Here is a 21,879-nt window from a genome sequence, read left to right as displayed (position 1 = left end):
ACATGAAATGCAAGCATGATTTATTATTACCTCTTACCCAAGCTGGGGAAACTGCAGATTCGCTTGGAGTATAAACACTTACTTCTATCCAAGATATGTTTTTAAACGCTCATCACATGAGGAGGTGGAAACTTAGGAGAAGAATGTGAAAGGTGAAGTTCTAAGCAATGGCAAGGCGACTTGTAAAACATGTGATGTCAAAATACTATCACTCTATTAATGAGAATGTGACTAATAAAAAGTTCTCTCTTTCAGGCTTCCCTGGTGGCGCAGTGGTTCAGAATCCGCCTGCCAATGCAGGGGACACGGGTTCGAGCCCTGGTCCAGGAAGATCCCACATGCCGCGGAGCAACTAAGCCCGTGCGCCACAACTACTGAGGCTGTGCTCTAGAGCCCGTGAGCCACAGCTACTGAAGCCCGTGCGCCTAGAGCCCATGCTCTGCAACAAGAGACGCCACCGCAATGAGAAGCCTGCGCACCGCAACGAAGAGTAGCCCCTGCTCACTGCAACTAGAGAAAGCCCATGTGCAGCAATGAAGACCCAACACAGCCAAAAAAAAAAAAATCAGTATCTGGGTGTGTTAGATGTGACATTTATTGGCACACTGGGATCCTTCCTCTATACTATTCTTTTGCAACATACTTATTGTACATATTTATATTCAGGTCAAAGGACAACTTAAGAGGGTTGTACTATTTACCTACGTACAGTTTCCTGGTTATAAAAAAAATAAGTTTGTCTGAGGGACACTGGGCCGGGACTTTAACTCCAGATTGAGTGCTAACATCCTGTGAAAATGTTAGTTGGATACCTACTTATTTTTCTGACCTCTTCCCTGCTAGCTCAAGTCACAAACACTTGACAGATTTGCTTTAGTTGCCAAAAAATAAACCACTCTGCTAATAAATTAGAGTTGACGTTTTCCTTTCATTTACTATATAATAAAGTGATAAATCTTATCAAGTTAAAATAACTCTCACAATAAAACTCAGTCTACCAAATAGGTTACTGGTTTCAAGGATGAACCAAGTGTGATAGTTGAGTTATAATTATGAGTTTGCATATCACTTTTGAGTTAAGAGGTTGTGTTAAACTCTGAACAGGAAAGGGGGAGAAACAGTAGGTTTAGCGTTATCACCAACCAACCAATGGCATTTCAGTTTTCTGATGTTACACTGCATATAACTCTCAATTTGCTTTGTGCTCATTAAAACTAAAATTGTAAGTCAGTGATGGTAAAATCTTGGTTTAAAGAAAGTGTACACCGTAAGTAAAGGTACTTATCTTCATTGCCACCTACCTGCCTTGCAGTGGCCCTGGAATATCCCCTGATAGGAGCTTCTTTCCATTTTCCTCCTCTGTTCTTCTAATTTAAAGGAAATAAAAAACTGTTAACCTTGTAACATTTGAGCAGGAACATGTAATAATGTTGCTCACAACCTCTTAGTAACTGATGTGAGATTTGAAACACACACCTCGCCTTCTCATCCCAGCCCCCAGGCTGGGGTAGGGTTTAGTTTCAGAAAAATAATATTAAAAGTATAATAATACTTCAACCCATTTCTTGGTTAGTTGATGCCGTATATGACCTGAATATACAGTAAGAAGTATTTATAGATTCAAGTCAATATATTAAATAAATGAAACTCTTAATAGGCAGAACTGAAAATTGTAAGTCCTGCCCCTTAATTTCAAAATCCTTTAATTACAAAGCACCTTATACCCAAGACAAATACCAGTTTTAAAGTCAGCTGAAGCTAAGTGTGACGTTCTGAAACCAAGAGGTGTCTTTAACAGAAGGAAACAAGTGCCGCCAGTTTCACAGCAGGTTGAACACATTTAATGGGGTCACTTCTGTTCCACAGGCTCACCTCTGACTGTCCTCTAGCATCTTCATGGCCTCCTTCAAGTTTTTTCCCATTTCAGCTAGTGTAGGGTCTGTTATCTGAGAAACAAATTTTCAAAAGGTTAAACTTTAACAACCCTCTATTACTTCTGCAACATAATTCATCCTGAAAAACTAAATGCAAGTCCATTTTCTTCTGGATTTATTATAAAATACCTGGATTATTAAAGAACATGTTTGATTTTAAAATTCCAACAGTACAAAGGTATAACATAAAAAAGTCCCACTCCCCAGGGGAGGCCACTTTTAAGTTTGACATGTATCTCTCCAAAGTTTCACTTTGCTCATATGCACCTCTCCAAATTGCTTTTTTCTACTTTATAGTGAATATGGTTCCATGTCAGCAGGTCCACTTCATTCTTCTTAGTGGTTACACCTTTTTGCATCTGATGGATGTATTATAATTTATTGAACCAGTCCTGAATTAATGGACCCTTAGGTTATTCCAGTTTTTCACTATTAGAAGCAAGGTCCAGAAAAGTATGTATAGTATACTATTCATTTTACTGTTGTAGTAGGCTGAAAAATAGCCCCCCAAAAGATATTCACATCCTAATCCCTGGAATTTGTGAACATTACCTTATGTGACAAAGTCCTTGCAGAAGTGATTAAGGATCTTGAGATGGCACGATTACCCATAATCATCCAGGTGAGCCCTAAATTCAATCACATGTATCCACATGAGAGAATTGGAGGGAGACCACACAGAGAGAGAAGACTATGTGAAGACAGAGCAGAGAGAGATTTGAAGATGTTGGCCTTGAAACTGGAGTGACGGAGCCACCAAACAGGGAAGGATGGCTGGCAAGCAACATAAGCTGGAACAAGAAAGGAAGGGACACTCCCCGTGAGCCTCTGGAGGGAGCGCAGCCCTGCCAGCCCTTGATTTCAGCCCCGCGACAGTGATTTCAAACTTCTGGCCTCCAGGACTGAGAGAGAATGTATTTCTGTTGTTCTAAGCCACCCAGTTTGTGCTCATTTGTTACAGCAGCCCCAGGAAACTAATATGCTCAAAGATCTGCAAGTGCTTCTAAAAACTCTGGGACACTTACACAAGCTAGTAATAGTGATTGCCTCCAAAGAATGGCTACAGGGGTCAGAGGGAGTCTTTTTAGTTCTTATCTTTTTGTTCCTTTTGGATTTTAGTACCACGTGTACCTCCCATTCAAAACATAAACAAAACAAATTTTTAAAAATTCTTGCAGAATTGAAACACTCATTTTCCTTTCTTTCTTCTTGCATCTCCGTAAAAATTTTGAGAGAGACAATCTTGTTGCCTTGAATCTCTATATAGTATGAATTGGGTTATAAACAATCACAGAAGCTCTCTTTTGTCTCCCCTTACTCTTCAAATACACTTCAAGTGTATCTGCTTTTCTCTTCATATTGTCTCTTGTACCTCGTAATAGTTTATACAATGTAGATGTGCAGTGAGTGTTTATTACCTTTAGTACTGTGTTACCTCCTCAAAATTGTTTTTTTTTTTAAAGAAATTCTACTGTTTATCAATGTAAGTATCAGAAAATATTAATTCTAGAAGGGACCTTCGGGGTCTAGTCCAGGGATTTCCCACCTGTGTTCTTCTCAGCCTTAAGACTCCTGGAAAGAACTTTGAGGAGAAAGGGTTGGGTAGCCAGTTGGAGCTGCTACCTCTCTGCTCTGCCTTAAGGAGATCAGCTGTTTTTAACAATAGGGTTTTGAGTAAAGTTTCACTTGTAAAAAGATTCATTAAAAAGAAGAAAAAAAAGTATAAGCGTGAAAACCTCTGATTCTGGTATAACATTTTAGAGGAGAGGAAACTAAGACTTAGAGAGGTACACTGACTTGCCTAGGCTCATGGAACTAATAAATGACAGAGAGGTGCCAGAACCCTGGCTTCCTGATTTGTTTCTGTCTCTTTCTATTACATCACACTGATTCTACAAGAGATTAGAAAATAATCACATAGCCACATCCGATCTGATTTTTACATTAGAGAAAAAAAAAAAAAAAACCCAGGTGTTTCCAATAAAAATCACGATTTAAATGTAAGCACCAGATGGGTTAGAGAGTAATCTAAAAAGGTCTCCCTGCTCTCCGTTAACAATTCAGGGTAGGATGAGGAACAGATAATGGTCAAGAGAACTGCTCTTGCTCCTCAGTCTGCTGGTCATGGTCCTTACCACCCTCATCTCCTGTGACACATCAATCCCTGATCATCTGGCCAAATGAAAAGATAAACAGTTTGCTTGATCAATTACACCTCCATGTTTCATGCTTATAACATCTGCCCCATCTGAAATGTCCTTGTACCTTTTATCCACCTCTACCTACCTATTAAATCACAATTCACTACTTCCAAGAAACCCCTATGGATAAAACCATTTTTACATGTTCACATCCCCCCTAATGATATCGATACCATTTCTTCCTAAACCAAAAATCTGGACTCACTGCCTGACAAATGATTGTATTTATGGGGACAACAGGACGGAAGGCTTGTAACGGGCCATTCTAATATGCAACTGCCATTCATCCTCACGATTCTTTACATCCTTTACTGTGAATTGTTTTATAGATGATCTTTCCAGTATAGGTATTCTCCCCAATTAGATTATACGCTTTTTGAAAGAAGCCATTCAGACTCCTACTAATTTTGACTTCTCTTATAGGACCAAGAATCTAAAGTCAGCTTGATTCTTGGTTTGTCATATTACCTCTGAAACCCCTTAGGAAGGCATGGCATATTGGATATCAACATACTGGCTCTAAGTTCAACACGGCTAACTTCTCCTATAAGATTGAACAGATTTTTCAATTAAGAATAGACAAAACAGATTCACAGAAAGATAGACAAGATGAAAAGGCAGAGGGCTATGTACCAGATGAAGGAACAAGATAAAACCCCAGAAAAACAATGAAATGAAGTGGAGATAGGCAACCTTCCAGAAAAAGAATTCAGAATAATGATAGTGAAGATGATCCAGGACCTCGGAATAAGAATGGAGGCAAAGATCGAGAAGATGCAAGAAATGTTTAACAAAGACATAGAAGAATTAAAGAACAAACAAACAGAGATGAACAATACACTAACTGAAATGAAACTACACTAGAAGGAATCAATAGCAGAATAACAGAGGCAGAAGAACGGATAAGTGACCTGGAAGACAGAATGGTGGAATTCACTGCTGCGGAACAGACTAAAGAAAAAAGAATGAAAAGAAATGAAGACAGCCTAAGAGACCTCTGGGACAACATTAAACGCAACAACATTCGCATTATAGGGGTCCGAGAAGAAGAGAGAGGGAAAGGACCAGAGAAAATATTTGAAGAGATCATAGTTGAAAACTTCCCTAACATGGGAAAGGAAATAGCCACCCAAGTCCAGGAAGCGCAGAGAGTCCCATACAGGATAAACCCAAGGAGAAACACACTGAGACACATAGTAATCAAAGTGGCAAAAATTAAAGACAAAGAAAAATTATTGAAAGCAGCAAGGGAAAAACGACAAATAACATACAAGGGAACTCCCATAAGGTTAACAGCTGATTTCTCAGCAGAAACTCTACAAGCCAGAAGGGAGTGGCATGATATACTTAAAGTGATGAAAGGGAAGAACCTACAACCAAGATTACTCTACCTGGCAAGGATCTCATTTAGATTCCATGGAGAAATCAAAAGCTTTACAGACAAGCAAAAGCTGAGAGAATTCAGCACCACCCAACCAGCTCTACAACAAATGCTAAAGGAACTTCTCTAAGTGGGAAACACAAGAGAAGAAAAGGACCTACAAAAACAAACCCAAAACAATTAAGAAAATGGTCACAGGAACATACATATCGATAATTACCTTAAACGTGAATGGATTAAATGCTCCAACCAAAAAACACAGGCTTGCTGAATGGATACAAAAACAAGACCCATATATATGCTGTCTACAAGAGACCCACTTCAGACCTAGGGACACATACAGACTGAAAGTGAGGGGATGGAAAAAGATATTCCATGCAAATGGAAATCAAAAGAAAGCTGGAGTAGCTATACTCATATCAGATAAAATAGACTTTAAAATAAAGAATGTTACAAGAGACAAGGAAGGACACTACATAATGATCAAGGGATCAATCCAAGAAGAAGATATAACAATTATAAATATATATGCACCCAACATAGGAGCACCTCAATACATAAGGCAACTGCTAACAGCTATAAAACAGGAAATCAACAGTAACACAATAATAGTGGGGGACTTTAACACCTCACTTACACCAATGGACAGATCATCCAAAATGAAAATAAATAAGGAAACACAAGCTTTAAATGACACAATAGACCAGATAGATTTAATTGATATTTATAGGATATTCCATCCAAAAACAGCAGATTACACTTTCTTCTCAAGTGCGCAAGGAACATTCTCCAGGATAGATCACATCTTGGGTCACAAATCAAGCCTCAGTAAATTTAAGAAAATTGAAATCATATCAAGCATCTTTTCTGACTACAACGCTATGAGATTAGAAATGAATCACAGGGAAAAAAACGTAAAAAACACAAACACATGGAGGCTAAACAATACGTTACTAAATAACCAAGAGATCACTGAAGAAATCAAAGAGGAAATCAAAAAATACCTAGAGACAAATGACAATGAAAACACGATGATTCAAAACCTATGGGATGCAGCAAAAGCAGTTCTAAGAGGGAAGTTTATAGCTATACAAGCCTACCTCAAGAAACAAGAAAAATCTCAAGTAAACAATCTAACCTTACACCTAAAGGAACTAGAGAAAGAAGAACAAACAAAACCCAAAGTTAGAAGGAAAGAAATCGTAAAGATCAGAGCAGAAATAAATGAAATAGAAACAAAGAAAACAATAGCAAAGATCAATAAAACTAAAAGCTGGTTCTTTGAGAAGATAAACAAAATTGATAAGCCATTAGCCAGACTCATCAAGAAAGAGGGAGAGGACTCAAATCAATAAAATTAGAAATGAAAAAGGAGAAGTTACAACAGACACCGCAGAAATACAAAGCATCCTAAGAGACTACTACAAGCAACTCTATGCCAATAAAATGGACCATCTGGAAGAAATGGACAAATTCATAGAAAGGTATAACCTTCCAAGACTGAACCAGGAAGAAACAAAATATGAACAGACCAATCACAAGTAACGAAATTGAAACTGTGATTAAAAATCTTCCAACAAACAAAAGTCCAGGACCAGATGGCTTCACAGGTGAATTCTATCAAACATTTAGAGAAGAGCTAACAGCCATCCTTCTCAAACTTCCAAAAAATTGCAGAGGAAGGAACACTCCCAAACTCATTCTATGAGGTCACCATCACCCTGATACCAAAACCAGACAAAGATACTACAAAAAAAGAAAATTACAGACCAATATCACTGATGAACATAGATGCAAAAATCCTCAACAAAATACTAGCAAACAGAATCCAACACCACATTAAACGTATCATACACCACGATCAAGTGGGATTTATCCCAGGGATGCAAGGATTCTTCAATATATGCAAATCAATCAATGTGATACACCATATTAACAAATTGAAGAATAAAAACCATATGATCATCTCAATAGATGCAGAAAAAGCTTTTGACAAAATTCAACACCCATTTATGATAAAAACTCTCCAGAAAGTGGGCATAGAGGGAACCTACCTCAACATAATAAAGGCCATATACGACAAACCCACAGCAAACATCATTCTCAACGGTGAAAAACTGAAACCATTTCCTCTAAGATCAGGAACAAGACAAGGATGTCCACTCTCACCACTATTATTCAACATAGTTTTGGAAGTCCTAGCCACGGCAATCAGAGAAGAAAAAGAAATAAAAGGAATACAAATTGGAAAAGAAGAAGTAAAACTGTTACTGTTTGTAGATGACACGATACTATACATAGAGAATCCTAAAAATGCCACCAGAAAACTACTAGAGCTAATCAATGAATTTGGTAAAGTTGCAGGATACAAAATTAATGCACAGAAATCTCTTGCATTCCTATATACTAATGATGAAAAATCTGAAAGAGAAATTAAGGAAACACTCCCATTTACCATTACAACAAAAAGAATAAAATACCTAGGAATAAACCTCCCTAGGGAGACAAAAGACCTGTATGCAGAAAACTATAAGACACTGATGAAAGAAATTAAAGATGATACCAACAGATGGAGAGATATACCACGTTCTTGGATTGGAAGAATCAATATTGTGAAAATGACTATACTACCCAAAGCAATCTACAGATTCAATGCAATCCCTATCAAACTACCAATGGCATTTTTTACAGAACTAGAACAAAAAATCTTAAAATTTGTATGGAGACACAAAAGACCCTGACTAGCCAAAGCAGTCTTGAGAGAAAAAAACGGAGCTGGAGGAATCAGACTCCCTGAGCTACAGTAATCAAGACAATATGGTACTGGCACAAAAACAGAAACACAGATCAGTGGAACAAGATAGAAAGCCCAGAGATAAACCCACGCACCTATGGTCAACTAATCTATGACAAAGGAGGCAAAGATATACAATGGAAAAAGACAGCATCTTCAATAAGTGGTGCTGGGAAAACTGGACAGCTACATGTAAAAGAATGAAATTAGAACACTCCCTAACACCATACACAAAAATAAACTCAAAATGGATTAGAGACATAAATGTAAGACCGGACACTATAAAACTCTTAGAGGAAAACATAGGAAGAACACTCTTTGACATAAATCACAGCAAGATCTTTTTTGATCCACCTCCTAGAGTAATGGAAATAAAAACAAAAATAAACAAATGGAACCTAATGAAACTTCAAAGCTTTTACACAGCAAAGGAAACTATAAACAAGACGAAAAGACAATCCTCAGAATGGGAGAAAATATTTGCAAACGAATCAACGGACAAAGATTAATCTCCAAAATATATAAACAGCTCACTCAGCTCAATATTAAAGAAACAAACAACCCAATCCAAAAATGGGCAGAAGACCTAAATAGACATTTCTCCAAAGAAGACATACAGATGGCCAAGAAGCACATGAAAAGATGCTCAACATCACTAATTATTAGAGAAATGCAAATCAAAACTACAATGAGGTATCACCTCACACCAGTTAGAATGGGCATCATCAGAAAATCTACAAACAACAAATGCTGAAGAGGGTGTGGAGAAAAGGGAACCCTCTTGCACTGTTGGTGGGAATGTAAATTGATACAGCCACTATGGAGAACAGTATGGAGGTTCCTTAAAAAACTAAAAATAGATTTACCATATGATCCAGCAATCCCACTACTGGGCATATACCCAGAGAAAATGATAATTCAAAAAGACACATGCAACCCAATGTTCATTGCAGCACTATTTACAATAGCCAGGTCATGGAAGCAACCTAAATGCCCATCAACAGACGAATGGATAAAGAAGTTGTGGGGCTTCCCTGGTGGCGCAGTGGTTGAGAATCTGCCTGCTAATGCGGGGCACACGGGTTCGGGCCCTGGTCTGGGAGGATCCCACATGCCGCGGAGCAACTGGGCCCGTGAGCCACAATTGCTGAGCCTGTGCGTCTGGAGCCTGTGCTCCGCAACGGGAGAGGCCGCGATGGTGAGAGGCCCGTGCACCGCGATGAAGAGTGGCCCCCGCTCTCCGCAACTGGGGAAAGCCCTCGCACAGAAATGAAGACCCAACACAGCCAAAATTAAATAAATAAATAAATAAAATTTAAAAAAATAAAAAATAAAAGGAACAAGAGTTCATTAAAAAAAAAAAAAAAAAAAAGAAGTTGTGGTACATATATACAATGGAATATTACTCGGCCATAAAAAGGAACGAAATTGAGTCATTTGTTGAGACGTGGATGGATCTAGAGACTGTCATACAGAGTGAAGTCAGAAAGAGAAAAACAAATATCGTATATTAACGCATGTATGTGGAACCTAGAAAAATGGTACAGATGAGCCGGTTTGCAGGGCAGAAGTTAAGACACAGATGTAGAGAACAGACATATGGACACCAAGGGGGAAAAACTGCGGTGGGATGGGGATGGTGGTGTGCTGAATTGGGCGATTGGGATTGACATGTATACACTGATGTGTATAAAACTGATGACTAATAAGAACCTGCAGTATAAAAAAAAAAAAGAATAGACAAAATAGTTGCCTTAGTTTAGAAGCCACTTCATATGACAATACTTATTTTTAAACACCAGAATCACATGTGATGACAAGATGTTTACACTGAGAGAGGCAAGAGGGAAGTGCAGCGTCACATTTCTCCATCCGAGTCTCTCGAGAGAGAGCAAGCACACACTCATTGAATGGAAAGGCTGACATTTAAATTGTTCTTGCTCCTACTCTCTTGTAGGGAGTGAAGTGGGGACAGTGGGGAGTGGGTAGCGGGTGGGTAGGGAAAATAGCACTTTTAGTTAAATTTGAATCAATTAAATGTGAATATGACGTAGACCCTCATGTGCTTGTGTTAACGGGATAATCCAAAGTATAAATGTTATCCAGTTGCAAGATATTAGGCCTTAAGTCAAGAAATGCTCTAAGAAAAATATTTATAAATTGGTTCCTTAAACCATGCCTCCATAAGCTTCTACTAAGGGCAGCAACTACTTTCTTATTCACATTTCATATCCTCAGTACCTGTTACAGTGCCAGAGTACTTGTGTGATAAATGTTAATAAATAACAGCAGGGCAACAGCCAGACACAAACCAAAATGAGTGAAGAATTAAGTTGAATAAAGATGTCCATTATTCGGTATTTAGAAGGAGGCTGTTTTACAATATTGAGGGAAGAAAAAAAAATAGTATTCTATGCCAGGTTCCCAGAAGAATGTCATATTTTTTCAACCCTTAGCATCTAACACAGGCACAGAAAAAGGGCTCAATAAGATTTGTGATCCTTAATAATTACTAACACTTACTGAGTTGCTTGCTATATTCAAGCATCATCTAATTAACACCTTTACATGCATTACTTCCTGGCTAACCCAAAGGCACAGAGTTAGTATGCTTTGGAGCCAGAATTTAAAACAAGGTCTGTACTACTCTAGAACCAGTGCTCTTGACCACTAGGCAATACTGCTCCTCAATTTCATCAAAAAAGTAAACAAAGCAACTCACACTTTGAAAAAGCTCTTGTCTCAAGAACCATAATTAGAGCTAAGTAAGGTCTCATTTTAAGGATAAATCCTTGGAACTTCCCTGGTGGCGCAGTGGTTAAGAATCCGCCTGCCCACGCAGGGGACACGGGTTCGAGCCCTGGTCCGGGAAGATCCCACATGCCGTGGAGCAACTAAGTCCATGCACCACAACTACTGAACCTGCGCTCTAGAGCCTGTGAGCCACAACTACTGAGCCTGCGTGCCACAGCTACTGAAGCCCACCTGTGTGCCTAGAGCCCGTGCTCCACAACAAGAAAAGCCACCGCGATGAGAAGCCTGCGCACCGCAACAAAGAGTAGCCCCCGCTCACCACAACTAGAGAAAGTCTATGCAGCAACGAAGACCCAACGCAACCAAAAATAAAATAACTTAATTAATTAAAAAACAAATAAAGATAATCCTTGCTTGATTGATGTTTTCACCTAGATAAAGTTAGTATATCAGAAGACTCTCCCTATAGGTAAAATTTCTATTCTGCAACAGCCCCAACCATAAACTTATCACCCAAACCCAGGGCATTTTTAAGAGTGCAAGGCAATACTATTAATAATTAAGTCAGGACAACAGGTACAAACTGGGACAGTCCTGGGCAAACCAGGATGTACAGTTACCCTAGCATTTACTACGATGTTTACTTCATATCTTAAACCAGTATTCCACCTAGCGAAGGCCATGCAAATGTTTGCAGTGGTGGCTGTTTATGAGTTATAAGGTAAAATGAAAGACGACATATAATTTGAAAGGAGTGCACCGCAGTGCAAGTACTGCCCATGGCACTTGTCTCAATGCTCAAGATCACACAGTATTGCTACAAGAGACTTCTTTTCCTACCTATAAATATACCTGAGTACATTTTCCCTCATTCAAATCTTTTTTCTTTTAATTTTTATTTTTGGCTGCGTTGGGTCTTCATTGCGGTGCGCAGGCTTCTCATTGCGGTGGCTTCTCTTGTTGCGGAGCGGACTCCTAACCACTGCACCACCAGGGAAGTCCCCCTCATTTAAATCTTGAGTACAGTGACCTAGGGGACTTCCCTGGTGGTGCAGTGGTTAAGAATCTGCCTGCCAATGCAGGGGACACGGGTTCGAGCCCTGGTCCGGGAAGATCCCACATGCCACGGAGCAACTGAGCCCGTGTGCCACAACTACTGAGCCTGCACTCTAGAGCCTGTGAGCCACAACTACTGAGCCCACGTGCCACAACTACTGAAGCCTGTGCACCTATGGAGTGTGTATATCCACAGGTTCACTTTCTAATTACAAAACTACCACATGTTCACTACTGAAGATTCAGAAACCATTATTAGACTGTTAGTCATTAGATTGCAAATTTGTAAATTATATTTCAGCTATGTCGATTCTGTGTAATGAAGTGGATTCAGTATTTTTGCTTCAATTACGTCTAACATAGATGCATGGCATGGCTTAAAGCAAGTTCAAAACTCCTAAGGAAAACCATTCAATTGTTCATATGATAACTGTCACAGAACTAGACAGCTCATTTTGTAAAACAAGCCCCGCCATTCATCCTTTTATAAGCATCTTTTCAACAATCATTTTTATACTAGTTGATTTCCATCACTTTCAGTCAGTGTGGGATATTAAATATTAAATATTAAAATATCCTGCCACTATCAGAAGAAGAAATAGTATATACGTAATGTTAAAATATCATTAAAATTCTCACAATTTAAATGTTGGAGGAAAAAAGTTGAAAGTCAAATGCAAAATAAAATAGTAAAGGAGGTCAGGAAGTAATTCTCTATTTTTCAAGCTAGTAGGAAATTATAAATTTATTTGGAATAAGGCAACATGGGTTAATGAAAAAAATCACTTATTTTTGCTTTTTGCTAGAATTATATCAACTTAGTTATGAGGTAACACTGGTACTATTCTTACCCGTATTATTCGGAACACACTATATTTATCATTTTATTCTACTTCATTAAAAAAAAAAAACTGCTGGTCATGACCTGCTAAATTGATTTGACATCTCATATATAGGATGTAACCTGCAGTTTGAGGGGGGAAAACCCACACTATTTTAATGGATGCTATTGAAAATTAACATCCAGTTATTAGTAATGGAATAAACAATCATTTGTTAATAAAGTTTATTAACTGAGAAGTTGTTTATAATAACCTTTCAAAAGTGGAAACTACAGCAGAAGAATAATAAAATCTTAGGGCCTAAGATTTGGGAACTACTGCTCTCCAGTCACTTAAAATTTTCTCAGCTTTCAAATGCTTAATCAAGCTCTTGTATACATTTTCTTAAGTTAAACCAGCCTACCAAAGTGTGACCAAAAACTATATGATTTACTTTCACATGAATTAGGGAAAAAATAATACCTTAAACCCTGAATTCATAAACATTACTGTTTAGCACAAATCTAAGTTTAAAAAAAAAGGGCTGTAGTGACAGAAAGCAGATCTGGGATCCACTTGCAAAGGGGCACAAGGGAACTTTTTAGGGAGATGGAAATGTTCCATATCTTGATTATGCTGGTGGTTATATGACTATACACAACTGCCAAAACTCAAACTGTATAATTAAAGTGCATATTTTTATTGTATATAAATTGTTCCTCAATTTTAAAGAAGGAGGTCGAATTGATTTAGTCGACTGAAAAGAAATATTAAGCAAATAACAGTACAAGTGGTAACTGCTGTGACAAAATTCACAAAGATGGTATATGAATAACTGCTATTTGAAAAACGCAGAGCTAAACATTTAAAAAGAAGCAACGTCCAGAAAAGGGGAAGTTTAAATAGTAATTTTAAAATATATAAATCACAACATTCATTAATAATAGAAGTATACATGTTTCAATAAACTTTTTTCAGGGGAGGAATGCTCATTTTGGGGGGTTCTAGGACTATTGACAGAAGAAAAACTAAAGCATGTGAGAATACCAGCTGATTGTACCAGATAGAAGGGCTTGATGTTAACAAATGCTAGTTTCCAACATTTGCATTAGACTTACAAAAAAAAATCACTACACAGAAATTACCACAACACTATAAATCAACTATACTTCAATAAAAAACAAATCACTACCTTTCTTCAATTGATCAACGTGATCAGATAAAGCTCTGAATTGATGTTTCTAACATTTCACCTACTCTTTTGCCTTCCACAGCTTTCTAAGCAAGGTTAATCCTGGATAGTGATAAGCATGCAAGTATCAACTCTCCAAAAACCATATATTTTCCTCCCAGGTGAAAACGCAAAGAATGCCTGCTGTCTAGCACTAAACAAGTGCCCCAAATACTACACATCTCAGAGAAGCAATAAGAACAGCAGCAGCTGCTTCAGGAACACAGCTGTTCCTTACGGGTCAACAACGAGAGAAAATGTAGGGATTCTCCAAGGTAATAATAGCACCTTGCAAACCTGACTTACTCACTGGAGCCTCAATTTCTACATCTGTAAATACTTTTGTGTAGTTCCAACAGAAAAGTATTTAATTAAGAACAAGGCACTTTCGTCTATGTTTGTCTTTTAAGAATTGGATACTCTTGGAAAATCTTATTTTTAACTATGCTTGAGTGTGGACTTTACGCTTGAGTGTGTGAGAACATGAAGACATACTGTACTTATTGGCTCATTAAGCATAATATTTTAGTTGAAAAGGGATTTGCAAATATTGCATGAGGTGTCAGTATTTAAACTTACAAATCCCTCATGAAAAGAGGCAAAAAACAACATATAGGGAAAAAAAGGGGCAAAAATATACAAAAGAGCGGGGAAAATCTGGTAGCAATAAGGAGGCAGCAAAGTTAGTAACACCGGATCAAACCTGGCATCAGTAGAAGTACACAGGGACTTCCCTGGTGGCACAGTGGTTAAGAATCCACCTGCCAATGCAGGGGACACGGGTTCGAGCCCTGGTCCTGGAAAATCCCACATGCTGCGGAGCAACTAAGCCCGTGTGCCACAACTACTGAGCCTGCGTGCCACAACTACTGAAGCCCTCGCGCCTAGGGCCCGTGCTCCACAACAAGAGAAGTCACCGCAATGAGAAGTCCATGCACCGCAACAAAGAATAGCCCCTCCTCACCACAACTAGAGAAAGCCTGCGTGCAGCAATGAAGACCCAACACAGCCAAAAATAAATAAATAAATAAAACAGTTAAAAAAAAAAAAATAGAAGTACACAGAAGGAAAAAAGGGGCATTCAATTTACTTGCCTTAAGATACATGATGGGAAGGCCAGAGATCAAAGTCTAAATTGCAAAAAATGTATTCCAAGAGAATCAATTCACTTAGACATTTTATTTTATTTTTTATTTTTTAAATTTTTATTGGAGTATAGTTGATTTACAATGTTGTATTAGTTTCAGGTGTACAGCAAAGTGAATCAGCTATACATATACATATATCCACTCTTTTTAAAATTCTTTTCCCATATAGGCCATCACAGAGTATTGAGTAGAGTTCCCTGTGCCATACAGTGAAGTCCTTATTAGTTATCTATTTTCCATATAGTTCATTCAGACATTTTATTATGAGTGTTTGCCGATAACTACACGGATGGAAAAATACCACAACAGGCAAGCTCTATTTCTAAGAAGTTTACTAGTTTATCTGGAATCACATACTTATTCTGGAACAAAAAGAAAATTGCTTAAAGCAAAACATGCTATAGTCACTGGAAAAAATAAGTCACTAAGATATGCTTCTTAAAGAAGGTGTTTCCTAGGATTTGTTGGGGGATCAATTCAGAAAGATAAAGATATCCATTACCCTTATCAATATCATTATTTTCAAAACTGAATTGGAATTATGCAGGTTTAATGTTGCCAACCTTATCTTAAAAATAATAATTCTAAGGAAAGGAACCCATCAATTCCTTCCTTCTATGTATCTTCAGACCTTTACTGTTGTAAAACTGTAAACTGTGTGAAACTGCCAACATCCAGATATTTCTAGGGGACAAAAACAGCGATTTCATATGACTGCACCCAATACAATGTCCAGTCTAATAAGTAATTCAGTCTCACTAGGCTCCTGAAAATCTCACTGTAGCAAGATGTTCAATGTCCCTGAGTTCCACCTTCAAATTGAAGGCTTTACTTTGCTGTTTGTTTTTCTGCGCATAGGAAAAAGATCTCAGAAAGGTTTACTTTGCCCTCAGTCATTTGAAACTCAGAATGCCTTTTCCACAGGCACTAGGGGAAAAAAAAGTGGACAGGGCCCCAGGCTGGGCCTCAAGGACTAACTAACCTTAAGGCAGCTAAACACTTAGCATTTGCCACAAAAAACAAAAACTACTGCAATAGTAACAGAAATTAAATAAACAAAATATTAAACTCAAAATAGTTTTATGGCCCTTGACTATTGTTTGGAGAGAATGGATTTAATTTAAGCTAGATAAATTAAATTTCTGAAAGGAATTTTTAAACATTTTCAAAGTGACTGGAGGCATATTTTCTATATCTAACTTTAAAAGGTAAAATGGCTTCCTTTCTCTTATGTTCTACCAGCAATAACATTAGGCACAAACATATTATAAAGTAAAAATCTACATTATATTTACATTTAAAACAAACCTAGAAAAGCCATGATTCTGAACTAAATATTCTACCTAAAGAATCTCTTCCACATACTCTTTCCTGGTCACTCACTCGATGCCCTTTGTTTCTTAATTCCTGGGATTCTTTTTACTCTTCTTTGCTATACAAGGCTTTGCCTAAACTTGTATGCCCCTTACTATAATGTAACCTCTCCCAGGGATCATGTCTTATTCACCTTGTGTCTCTCTCAGCACTCAACACTGGGCTTTGACCATAGTTGGCCAGCAATAAAAAATTTAAGTAAAAACAGGTTTCTGCTTCGGGTGAAAACAGATGACTTTAAGCTCAAGCAACTGCTATCTATAACTTATAATTCTAGATAAGGTGGAACACACAGGACTGGGGACCACCAACAGCTCTGCTAACTACAGCTGAAATTTTGAATAAATCGAGAACCACCAACGCCATAAATTTTTAGGATCAGGAACTTTGTACTTCATTTTCCCTGACACCCAGCATTTGATAATCATTTACTGCCTTAGGCACCATGCACCTGTATGCAAAACCCTCAATCATGATGATATAGAGATCAGCTTTAAATGAATGGTAACATTATAGGCTATCATATCCTCACGGAAGTCCTTCTATTCTAGGTAAGAGAGGGATCTACAAAGGCTTATCACAGAAACTGGTCATTTCAAGCTTGGCTAGTAGGGGTTCTTTTCATGAGCTTTTTAAGTAAAGAGCAGGAACAGAAATTCTGGTCGTCCTTATCAGTAATGATCAACAATGTTCCATCCACGCAGCTCCTATTGCTCCTTATAAACAGTAAGGTGGTAACAGAATTTTCCAAAATCAGGTCCAAGGGGGTAGGGGGGGACTTAGCTCAGGATGAGTACAACAGTAAAAAATGGGTTTGGTTGTAATTATTTAGGTCAGAAACAGGGTCGAGGTTGCCTCTTTTAGAGACAAGAATTAGATATACGGACCAATAAATAAATTGGCCCCGCTCTAAAGCACTATCCAATAGAACTTTCTGTGGTGAACATTTCTATTATCTGTGCTGCCCCAGTACTGCAGCCACAAACCACATTGTGACTGTTGAACGCTTGAAATGTGGCTAATGTGACTGAGGAAATGAATTTTAAATTTATTTAATTTTAATTAATTACATTTAAATTTAAATAGCCAAATGTGGCTGGTGGGGCTTCCGTGGTGGCGCACTGGTGTAGAATCCGCCTGCCAATGCAGGGGACACAGGCTCGAGCCCTGGTCCGGGAAGATCCCACATGCCGAAGAGCAATTAAGCCTGTGCGCCACAACTACTAAGCCCATGCACCACAACTACTGAAGCCTGCGCACCTAGAGCCTGTGCTCTGCAACGAGAAGCCCGCACACCGCAACGAAGAGTAGCCCTGCTGGCCGCAACTAGAGAAAGACTGCACGCAGCAACAAAGACCCAACGCCGCCAAAAATAATAAATAAATTAAATAAATCTTTTTAAAAAATGTGGCTGGTGGACAGTGCAGCTCTAGATTCTCTAAGTCAGTGGTTCTCAACCAGAGGGGATCCTCTCACCCCCAGGGGACAACTGCCTCAACTGGAGGTGTTTTTGGTTGTCACGCTGGGGGGAGGGGATGCTACTGGCATCTAGTGGGTGGGGGCCAGGGACGGTGCTAAACATTCTACAGTGCACAGGACAGCCTCCTACAATAGAGAATTATCCAGCCCAATGTCAGTGGTGCCAAGGTTGAGACATCTGCTCTAAGTTTACTCAAGGTTGGAATTAAAAGTGCAAAACAAACTGCTATACACCTTGTCTAAACATAATACCCAGGAAGAATGAGATTTTTCCAAGCAGCAGGAAAAGATCTGGGCTGTTCTACAAGTTTAAAGTAGCAGGTTTTTACTAACAGGTGTTATGTAGGTGTGTTGAATACCTTATTAAGATCTTCAGCATCAGCGTTATTACTTCCTGTGGCATTTTTAAACTTGGATATTAACATAAGTAAACACTGTGAGATTTGTTCCTTACGAGTTGGACGTACAGTATTGGGGGGGCTGAGGCGCCTTACTCTTCTAGTTTGAATTCCTTGTCCCTATAATTAACCTATCTCTAGTTTCTCTGGATGTCACTAATTTTGAATACAAAAAGAAAACATATATTGTGAAAGAAAAGCAAATCAAGGCAAGAAAATGGCTCTGTCATCGCAGGTCTGCATGTCTACATATTACTTAAAGAAAAAGCAAGGGTACAAAATTATATTTGGAGCAAAGGAAATGTACTGAGTGATTCTATTAAACAATGATAGCACACTACATTTTAGAGTGAGAGAGATTACTTGAAATTTTAGAGGATGGGTATCAAATAACATTGTGGTTTCTGTAGCCAGTCTGAATTATGCAAGGATTAGTTTAAATGGGATCCTTCAGAACTGCTCAAATAGTTCTTAAATTTATACTAGCAATGTAGAATTTAACCCAGCAGTCTATTCCTCAAAGAAACCAAAATAATGGACACAATTCAATGTTTTACTTTGATTCAAACTATTTTTCACTACACAAAATTTTCAACATTCATATTACAGCAATGCTTTTTCTTTTCTGCCCACTTAGCACCAAGAGAAATTGTTCATTACAAGTAAAGCCCTGTATTCCTTCAGGGAATATAAAAATAAGACACAGTACTAGTTCTGAAAAACTTACATTCAGAATTTACACACTGGCCTAAGGCAGAGACTTCCAGCCCACACATTCTGAATTCCTGAAAGATCCCTGCAATTTTTGCGAATGTGCCAGGCTTAAGCACGCTGGAGTTTCAGTACCTCTTCAGATCTTCATTTGAAGAGTTTAAGATCTTTTATCATCAATTAACATTTAGGGAGCAACCACTGTAATCTAGTAATCAAATACCAGAAAAGTAATATTTGAAGGATTCCAACCCATTCTGTTTTGCAGATCTGCCTATAACGAACTACTTTTGGAGGAAAGAACACTCCAGTTCTTTAGGTTTCTAAGTGAAATGCCACAAAGCCCCTCCCATCTTCTTTATGAAACTGGAAAGGAAACAACACTGAAGGGACATTTTTAGCATCATTTTGTATTCAACCGCTGGCGTTTGTATTCAACTACTGGTCCACACACGGTGTAGACCAGGGGTTCTCAGCCTCAGCACTACTGATAATTCTCTGGTACAGGGTCTGTCTTGTGCAATGTCAGATGTTAGCAGCATCCCTGGCCTCTACCCACTAGGTACCAGCAGCCCCTTCCTAACGCCTGATGGTGACAATCAAAAGTGTATCCAAACGTTGGCCAAATATCCCCTGGGGAACAAAACAGCCTGGTGGTTGAGAATCACTGATTTAGACTGAAACTCAAAGTACCACAAGGTAGACACTGTGCTCATCAAAAGCCTGGGAAGACTTTATTCCTAGACAGAAAAACATGTAACATTCACCACAGAGGCGGTGTAAGAAAAACATATTATCTTTGTCCTTTCTTGATTCCTTCCACCCAATATATGAGAAACAACGGAGGCGTAGGCTATATCACTGTGTGCATATGAAGACATCTGGCTCAACTTGTACAATTACTCCCTTCAACTCTCCAGTGACAAGTGAACAAATCCACAGCAGCTGCTGCACTGAAAAAATGAGAAAATATGTTACTTCTGCCAGTTCAAAATTAAAATAAAGCAGTCTTGAAACACTAGCACTGCTCCTGAATTCCACATATATGAAAAACCGGGTCTGGACAAGCGGACTCCCAAGCTTGAAAAGAAAGAAGGACTTTGAGGGAGGGCAGAAAGTCAGGGTCTGAAGGTAGGTATCCGTGAAGAAATCCAAGCACTGGTTCTCGTTTACTAGCCCTAAATCCGGGACAATTAGAATCCATTTCACATGCCAGAGCGGTCAGCCAGGTACATCACGCTGCTGTTCCCCCAAGAGGAAACCAGAGTAAAACGCTTCTACCAGTGGATTTCCGACTGACCTCAGGGTCTCCCCTTGCCACGGAAAGGGGGAGCCAGAAAGTTGTGGAGCAGCAGCATCCCCAAAGACGAAATTCACAATCTACAGAAGCCCCGCCCCTTTCTGGACCTCAGGGGTCTTTCAAACTACTGCATCAAAATCACGTGGGGACCTCGTTAAACCCACAGATCCCGGTCCCGCCCCCCGAGGCTCCGACCCGAGGACTGAAAATCTGGATTTTTACCAAGGGCCCCAGGTGATTCCTAGGCTCGCTGAAGATGGCAAATTACTGCTTGCACCTCTCCCTTCCTAACTTGGAGACCACAGACGACCTACAGGTTTCCAGTTGGCTCCGAAACAACTGGGGCTTCATTCCAGGCGCTTCTGAGGCCGCAAGTTGTTAGCTCCGTCATCCGAGAGGGTGAGCCGAGCTCTCGCAGGCCCCAAGGTCGGCCCCGCGGCCCCCGACTGGGTTCCGGGTCGTTCGCGGCCCCGGGCAGAACCCGGCGCAGCCTCTCCCGGCCTACGGGGACCCCAGAGACCACCGGCCCCGTGACGTGACCAGGCCCCAGCCTCGAGCGACGGGCCGGACGCCCTCGCGACCAGGCCTCCTCAGGTGGGCCCGTTAGCCCCCGGCCCCCTCCCCGGTCACAATGGCAGCTCGCGACCGGGAAACAGGCGCCCCGCAGGCGGGGGCCTCGGGCCGCCGCTCCGCGTCCACCCCCGGTACGGACCTTCTCCAGGGGCGCGTCCATGGCTGAGGCGGCCGGTAGAGCCCGATGGAGGCCCGGCGATCCCGGGCACTACTTCCGCCTCCCGCGCCCCGCCGCCGTTTCCACGCTGGCAGCGCTGACGTCCCGCTCGCCCGCGGCCGGCGGGGCGGAGATGAGAAAGAACTTCCTGGCGGCGCCGCGGGGAGGGGAAAGCGGGTCTCGGGGAGGCGGGGGAGGCGGGGCCCACGGTGTGGGCGGGGCCCTCCGAGCTTCCGTACCGGGCCGTCACTCTGGCCAGCCCAAATGTTCCCAGGTGAGAGGGGGAGAATGGATGGTGGAGCCGTTCCAAACTCTCTTCAGAAGCCTGTCCGGGAGTCAGAGTAGAAGTATAATAATTACAAGGCATCACTCATGTAGCAAAATTCTGGAGATACTAGTAACGCACCTGTACTTCCGGGCCTAGTGTTCCAAGTTCCCCCCGCTATCGACATTCCTCAGGAATGGAACAGGCCACTCACCACGGAGAGGCGGGGCGAGCGTGCGCCCCCGCGCACGCGCAGCTCCGGTGGTTTCCTAGGTGCTCAGGGCTTCGCGGGTTTCAGGTAT

General features: G+C 40.1%; 1 protein-coding gene across 3 annotated transcripts in view; it reads right to left on the bottom strand.

Moving 5' to 3' along the window:
- Nucleotides 1-21,500, bottom strand: part of PDXDC1 (pyridoxal dependent decarboxylase domain containing 1) — a 57,895-nt gene extending 36,395 nt beyond the window's left edge. Inside the window, exons 1-4 of one of the 3 annotated variants that reach the window (XM_057529842.1) lie at nt 21,295-21,500; nt 2,487-2,563; nt 1,873-1,946; nt 1,302-1,367 (exon numbers count right to left, since the gene is read on the bottom strand). In XM_057529842.1, the coding sequence (XP_057385825.1) occupies nt 1,302-1,367; nt 1,873-1,946; nt 2,487-2,552 (206 nt within the window). In that variant the 5' untranslated portion in view covers nt 2,553-2,563; nt 21,295-21,500. The remainder of the gene's footprint in view (nt 1-1,301; nt 1,368-1,872; nt 1,947-2,486; nt 2,564-21,294) is intronic. The other 2 variants (XM_057529843.1, XM_057529844.1) reach the window with 2 other exon arrangements.
- Nucleotides 21,501-21,879: the final 379 nt, after the last annotated feature.

This window comes from Balaenoptera acutorostrata, chromosome 15 (assembly GCF_949987535.1).
Source record: "Balaenoptera acutorostrata chromosome 15, mBalAcu1.1, whole genome shotgun sequence".
Taxonomy (NCBI): domain Eukaryota; kingdom Metazoa; phylum Chordata; class Mammalia; order Artiodactyla; family Balaenopteridae; genus Balaenoptera; species Balaenoptera acutorostrata.
The sequence above is the reverse complement of the archived record's forward strand: the minus strand, read 5'-3'. Positions and strand labels throughout refer to the sequence as shown.